We start from the raw sequence: 7,120 nt of genomic DNA on the forward strand, positions 1-7,120 counted from the left end.
ATGTATTGAACAAGTATCACCATGTTTGAACATTTACATTTATAACTTTGACCCAACTACTTTGATCATTCATTGATATTTTGACCAAGTACCAATGTGTGGTATGGGCATATTAACATATTTGATTAGTCTTGGCAATGTTTAACCTGCATTATTTTCACTATAGTGGCAATGCTTATAAGTTAAAGCCATGCAAGACCAATTATAGGTATGACTTGATCAAGTATTTACTACAATGTTTGATCAATTATGCCATATTTTACTAAGTATCACCACATTTAACCGATTAGCGTTGAGTATGACTATGCTGATCAAATATTAGTATGCTAACCAATAGAGTAAACTGCGGTTTTCGTCCCTGTTTTTTTGTCTAAATCCCCGATTTTATTCCAGTAATTCTGAATTTGCGATTTTCGTTCATGTGGTTTCATTTCACTAGTAGTTAAACCCGACCCACTAACTCCGTTAAGTCTGGCCGTTAAACCCAATTTTAACTATGTTTAATGTATCGTTATGTTTGACAAATTATAACCATGTTAAACCAATTATAACTGATCTCAAACCCAATATCAAAGTCTTGTTAGAACATATCATGAATCACTCAAACAAGCCAATCAAGAACTAAAAATACCTCAATACAAACAAGAAAAAGTATACATATACATACACAAATCTCAAAAAAAGAATATAAAAACAATCAAAATAAATAACTATGTAACCATAAAACATCATAACAAGCCACTCATCTAAGCGTGCCCATTGACTCCATTAGCTCCTGCATGTGTCCTTTTATCTTCACTCTTCCTCTTTATAACAATAAACCATGTCAAAGCTTCCAAAATAACTGTAATAACTCCTAAAGAAATAAGTATGCCGGTGTAAGTGTTCTTCCATTTCTTCTCAGGGTCCAAGATATCGAGCCCTTCGTAGACGTTAATGATGCTCAAAATAATAATCGAGTATCCAAGAGTATGGTGATAGATATTCCAGTAGAATCTGTATTTGTTATCCGGCTTCGGCCTCAAAAGCAAAGCGAAAACCTACAAAAATTTACCACAAAACAATTAATTCGACCATCTTAATTCATTGTTCTAGTAAATGTTACCTAAAGTTAAGGACTTTATTGTGTACCTGAAGTGTTGCAAAAGAAAACAAGATGATCCCAATGTTGCGATGTTTATCGTATTGGATTCCGCTGGAGTCACTCCCGAGCTTGAGACCGGTGGCCCACCCGGCTACACCGACGATATAGGCTGACATTTGAGTTGCAACATGGATGTAAAACCAAGCTGGGTTAGCCACGGTAAACACCTTTAAGTATCTTGCAGCCATAGCTCCCATGGGCATCAATACTCCCCAACTAACCGCATTCAATACTCCATGAGTCTGTAACACAATAACTTAAAAGCATAAGATATAGATCCAAATTTGTTGACAATTTAGTCGGTTTGCGATTTCAACAACAAAGATCGAATCTTTATCAAGCAATAAACACACAAATAATCTTGATAACCATAAATATTAAAATCCATGGGGTGCAAGAAATCGAAAAACTAATCCGAAGTGAGACAAAAGTTGACGATTTGGTTTTATGTTTTCGTCAAAATCGAACTTTCGGGTTGGTCATGGTTTTGCGTGTAACTAATACCGAACCGAAGTTATATATTTATAATTTTTATTTATATTTTTTTAATTTATGATAGTTAATATATAGTTTAACCAAAATATATATACTCGATTAATTATTAACAAACAAAAATATTTCGGCTCAAAATCATTATTTTCGGCACAAATGGTGAAACCGAAGCTGAATCGAGCCCAAAACAAAAACCGAGAAAATCGAAAACTAATAATTTTCAAAAACCTAAAAACTAACATTTCGGCTTTTGGTTTGGTTCGGTTTTAGCCTAAAACCGAACCATGTACACCTCTGTTCAAAACCATACCAAAAAAATCCAATTTTTTTTTTACAATCAAGTGGGGTTTATCTTTAGTTGCAAAATTCTCAACTTTTCAAAGTGGGTTTGTGATTCTGATTCCATTAACAAAAAATCAAATCTTTATTAACCAATAATCACTTAACACACACAAAAGTAAGCTTTGAAAATTTTGAAAACCATCACATTAATATCCAAACCCACATGATAAAACTCCAAAATTCTTTTTAACAATCAAATGGATTTATCTTTAATCACACAAATATTCAATTTTTCAAACTTGGTTTTCAATTTCATCAACAAAGACACAACCAATCTTAATAACCTTGAAAACCCCCAAATGAATAAAAAAACAATTTTTCTAAAAAAAATTCAAGTGGGTTTATTTTAAATTACAAAAATTTTTAAAATTTTTAACCCTGGTTTTCATTTTTATCAACAAATATTCATACTTTCGGGTACAAGTACCGGTACGAAACCAAATTAACAAAAAATTCAAAAACTTACATTCCTCCTGCGGAATCTAGACCCACCAACACTCCCACCCGCACTCGTCTGGCCACTACTAAAATCCACTGACCCAAGAGACGCGATATTGTCACGTGACAACCCATGTACACCCGGAGCCCCATTACTCACGGGGCCCACCTGCCACACCTGATTAAACCTCGTCACTCCACCTGGCAACACCAACGTCCCATAAATCACCACGTCACCATTATTCACTCTCTCACCTGACACCCGCGTCACATCAAAACTCAACCCGCTCGGTTGCAACCCGGTGTTGTAACCCGTGACGGCTGACGTGTAGGCCCGAACCGTACCGTTTGATTCGGGTAGGCCCACAAGGGCCTGAGCACCAATCATGCCACGTCCGTTGATATTAAGTGCCCATGCAACCCATGTGTTTGTGTCGGATCCAGTGTGTCGGAATGCCACGTCGATAGTGTTGTTGGTTGGGTGGTGGGTCCAGTGGAGGTGTGAGTTTAACACGGGTAGACTCACACACGTGGCGAATATTGTGTTTCGTGAAAAAGTGTATGTGTTGCAGTCTTGTGCGTAATAACATGATACAAGGTTTGATGTTATTATGAAAAATAAAAAGATTAAGAGTTTACCCATTTGGATATTATTTATGGGTTTAAGTTTAAGAACACCTAGAAAATAAAAGTTGTTTTTTTAGATGTGTTGTTGATGGGTTTGAAGTTGAAGAAACACTAATTGACCCCGGGCAGATTACGGATAATCTGGGGGTTAAATAGATGTTTCCCACGAGGATGAGGTCCAGCAAAGAAAGTTGTTCTTCAGGTGACCTGCAAAACAGACACCGTAAGCTCGTCACTGAGAAGGGGGGGTTCCTCCTTGTGACCACCCTCCGGTGTGAGAATCAGACTAGATTGCTCTGAATATAAGTGTATATTAAGAGATTGCTAGAGAAGATAAGATAATGAGATATCCGATAATGTCCTTACCATTCCAAGGTGTTGGAGTATTTATAGCCGAAGGTAGGTTTCCAAGAAGGTACAGCCGGCTGAATAGTATTCCTGTTCTACCAACAGTGGGCTACGCACAAGCCATGCTGGTTGGTGGATAGGCTGCGGCTGATAGTGACAAGGCCGGCTGTATGCTGTTCCTTTACTGCCGGCTATGCACTGTTCCACCAACTGTAGGCTACGCACGTCCCACAGTGAGGGTTGGTGAGTAGGCAGCGACTAATAGTGAAACAGTACTAGAGGGTGCTCCTCCTCGTACTGTTGTCGGTGAGCTGTCACCCTGTGATTGGTTCATTGGCTGTTTTGGTCAGATCTTGTCTATTTTGCCCATACCTTGGCAGGTATAGTACAAAAGATCTTCCAGAAGCATACGGACTGGCTCATTTGGGCGGGAGTATTCCCGCCTTGCTCATTCCTTCAGGTGACATTACTGAAGTATCAAGAGTTAGTGCCTTGTGCGTGTAGCCTTGCTATTAGTGCGGGTAGCCTTCCCTGATGGCTTGTATCCGCAGCTGCGGGAACAGGCGAGGTACTTCACCATTGGGAGGCTTTCCCTGCGGGAACAGCTGGCGTACTGCGCGTAAGGTCTTCATCTCTGGGCATGGTGGGTCCTGCGGAAGCGCTTGGTCCTTGCGCAGACGTCCCTCTTCAAGGTGAGTCTTGCGGGTCCAACTGGGCTCTGCTGGGACCTACCTCTTCAAGTCCCCCCAGTCCAATGTTCTTCTCATGAATTATTAATAAGTGAGGTGAACTTTTGGACTTTAGCAAGGGGTTTTGAAAAGGTTTTTTAGTTTTAAGGTTTTCCGTGGGGATTCTTCCCGCGGTTTTCCTAATGCCACGCAGAAATTCCCGACTTTTCTGCTTGATCTTTGGGTGTAATGCGGGTAGGTCTGTAACCTCCTCGCAAGTCAGGGGCGTTGAGTTCCACTTGTGTAGATTCTCCATGAGGTTTTGGTAGTTTTGAACATAGTGATCAATTATGTTTAAACAACCAATTCCATCTTGGAGGTTCAAACAGTCTAGTTCTCGACGTTCCCGCTATGCGGGGATGTTATTCCCGTTTCCGCAAGCACTGCCCAGAAGATCCTTCTTGGTTTCAATTCCCTGCGGAGTGCTAGGTATGTGAAGGGTTTTGCCTTGACACTGTACCCGTACTCGTCTTATAGTTACTTTACTTCCAAGGTATTCCTGGCTTCAATTCCTTGCAGGTGCTAAGTATGTGAAGGGTTTTGCCTTGACACTGTACTCGCACCTGTCTTATGGTTACTTGGTTGCCGAGGTATTCTTGGCTTCAATTCCCTGCAGGTGCCAAGTATGTGAAGGGTTTTGCCTTAACACTGTACTCGCACCTGTCTTATAGTTTCTTGGTTGCCAAGGTAAGGGGTATTTTCCCGCTTACTTTTGAATCTTTTTGAAATTCGAAAAGTTGGTGAAAGGATAAGAACAGTCCAAACTATTGAAACGTCGTCCGACGGTTTCTTCTGACAGTGTCAGGACGTGCAGGAAGTTATGGCGACGTGACAGTATATGGTCATTCCAGGCGCTTTTTCAGGCGCGTGGGCGCGATTTTTCGGGCGCGTGGCCGCGAAATTAATGGCACGCGTCCTTTCAACAGCTGTTGCCAGTTTTCTCTTTGCCACGTGTCATAGTTTCATTGCACCTGCGATTTCTCTCTCTTCCGCATTAAATTCATCGCATTAATTGCGATGAGTATATAAAGGGGGAGAGGGTCCTTTGTAATCCACACTTTCACTTCTCTCTTCATCTTCTAAACGATTTCCGGCGAATACTCACTATTCCGTCGAGCATTCTTCTGAAATCGTTTCTGTACATCCGAAACATGTCTTCTTTTGCCGAGGAGTCTGACGTGTTCGTCGAGAATCCGTCGTCCACTTCCGATAAGGATGACAAGAGTACTGCTGGCGAGTGCCAGTGTGCTCTTTCGGCCGACCTCTATCGGTACGTCGTCCGGAAGTTCATGCTCGAGCCGTTCGAGCCTGAGTTTCCGGAGCCACACCAGACGGTGTACGATACCCCCAAGGGCAAGATAGGGGTGTACGCTGCATTCTTCGTTTATGGGAATCTCAGGTTCCCATTGACGAAGTTTGTATACCGTGTCTTGGAGAGGCACGGTGTGAATCTGACGGAGGTACACCCGATGGCGATCGCCAAGATCCGCCACTTTGAGTGGGTGTGCCTCATTCTGGGCGTGGAGCCCCACGTAGATCGGTTGATGACCTTCTACTCCTGGAGGTGCATCCAGGGGTGGTACACCTTGGTCAATCGGATCAAGGGGTTGAAGATCTGCGCTACCGAGCGCAGTCTTCGGTCGTGGAAGCATGAGTTTTTTTATATCTCCGCTCGCGTCGTCCCCCTTGCAATGACCTTTAAGAATGGGAGAGCACTCCCCGCCCTTCACGCCCTCAACTACCAGGAGGCGGAGTGGTTCGCCAAGATCTCCCGGGTCCAGACTCCGGTGTACCGCTTTGCGGAGTCTGGGATGGTGATGCTTGGGATGAGCCGGGTGTGGAAGGAGGCGTCGCAGGTTCCCATCGTCCTCGAATACGGTTTGAACTCTGTCTCTTACGGTATGCTCTGTCTTCTTTGTTGATATAGGTTTTTCTTCTAACTGTTTATTTTTTTATTTCAGAGGGGAATGACTTGCAGTCGCTCCTACATCCGCGAGAGGCTGATGGTCCCGCTCGGATGGGTACTCGTGCTCTAGATGAGAACGAGTTGCCCATCCTTGAACAGACGGCGGGTCGGTTCGTGAAGGTCTACCCGCCAGGCCATGAGATCCTGTTTGTAAAGAGCCTATGGGTTTACCTCGTTATAAATTCTATAAAAAAATACATGGTTTATGTCACAAGTTAAAGTATCTTTTTAGGTCAAAGTGGTTTGTGTTACAATGTTTGTGCCAATCTATGAAAACTCGTGTCATTTACGAGTTGAAATGACTAACATGATTTTCTAGTTCTTTTCAAGTTTGTGTCGGGTTTAATCCCATTAACCCACAAGGCCACAAGCACGGCATATATTTCATTTTCATATCTACTCTAAATTCCAACCAGAAGTAATTTTCTTTGGTACATATATTCGGAGGAGAATGTGGAATTGTTGATGCTATTGACTCTTGAAAGGCCAGGCTTTAAAGTTTTTGGTGATATAATTTGTAAATTATGTGCCACTTACTTCTTATGGCTTAGTAAAACAATCTCTTATAACATGTATAATTTGATATGTTTTCTTACTAATAATCAAACAATTAATTTAACTTTTAATGCGAATAAACATGAAATAAGTAATAAATCAAAGACTACTTGTTGATACGAAAAGATTAAAAAAACTATCGAAATAAAAAGGAATAACTTTTTTTTTTAAATGACAAATAGATTGTTTGAAATAAGGGATAATCTTTAACAAAAGAAAGACGACATATACAATGACTAGCGACTTTCCATTTATCAAACACTAGAAAATCCGGAATCATATAACATATCGGATGGAAGAAATGAAAGCACTGAATCTACTAATTCACTTTATCGAAATGGCCGACGGTGAACGAACTATGATATCATGACCGGACACGTGGCTACATCCACGTTCTACCTTACTAAAATAGGTTCTCATGATGTGTCCTACTTAATACTTAGCCTGATATTCAGACCATCGAATCTTGACTACCTTGAA

The 7,120-nt window shown here is 41.4% G+C and overlaps 1 protein-coding gene across 1 annotated transcript; it reads right to left on the minus strand.

Moving 5' to 3' along the window:
- Nucleotides 1–488: 488 nt before the first annotated feature.
- Nucleotides 489–3,137, minus strand: LOC143549047 (cytochrome b561 and DOMON domain-containing protein At5g35735-like). Its single transcript, XM_077040058.1, has 3 exons — nucleotides 2,445–3,137; nucleotides 1,132–1,386; nucleotides 489–1,040 (listed from the first exon to the last, which is right to left on the minus strand). The coding sequence occupies exons 1-3, from the start codon at nucleotides 3,057–3,059 to the stop codon at nucleotides 747–749; spliced, it is 1,164 nt and encodes a 387-aa protein (XP_076896173.1). The 5' UTR covers nucleotides 3,060–3,137; the 3' UTR covers nucleotides 489–746.
- Nucleotides 3,138–7,120: the final 3,983 nt, after the last annotated feature.

This window comes from Bidens hawaiensis, unplaced genomic scaffold (genome assembly GCF_021521415.1).
Source record: "Bidens hawaiensis isolate Kalapana, Puna unplaced genomic scaffold, B.hawaiensis_p1.1 tig00015384_1, whole genome shotgun sequence".
Taxonomy (NCBI): domain Eukaryota; kingdom Viridiplantae; phylum Streptophyta; class Magnoliopsida; order Asterales; family Asteraceae; genus Bidens; species Bidens hawaiensis.

Coding starts and splice junctions, on each gene's coding strand:
- LOC143549047 (XM_077040058.1), bottom strand. CDS start 3,059: ATGGGTAAACTCTTAATCTTTTTATTTTTCATAATAACATCAAACCTT. Junction 1,387..2,444: donor CTAGATTCCGCAGGAGGAAT/GTAAGTTTTTGA, acceptor ATTGTGTTACAG/ACTCATGGAGTATTGAATGC. Junction 1,041..1,131: donor TTTCTTTTGCAACACTTCAG/GTACACAATAAA, acceptor AAATTTTTGTAG/GTTTTCGCTTTGCTTTTGAG.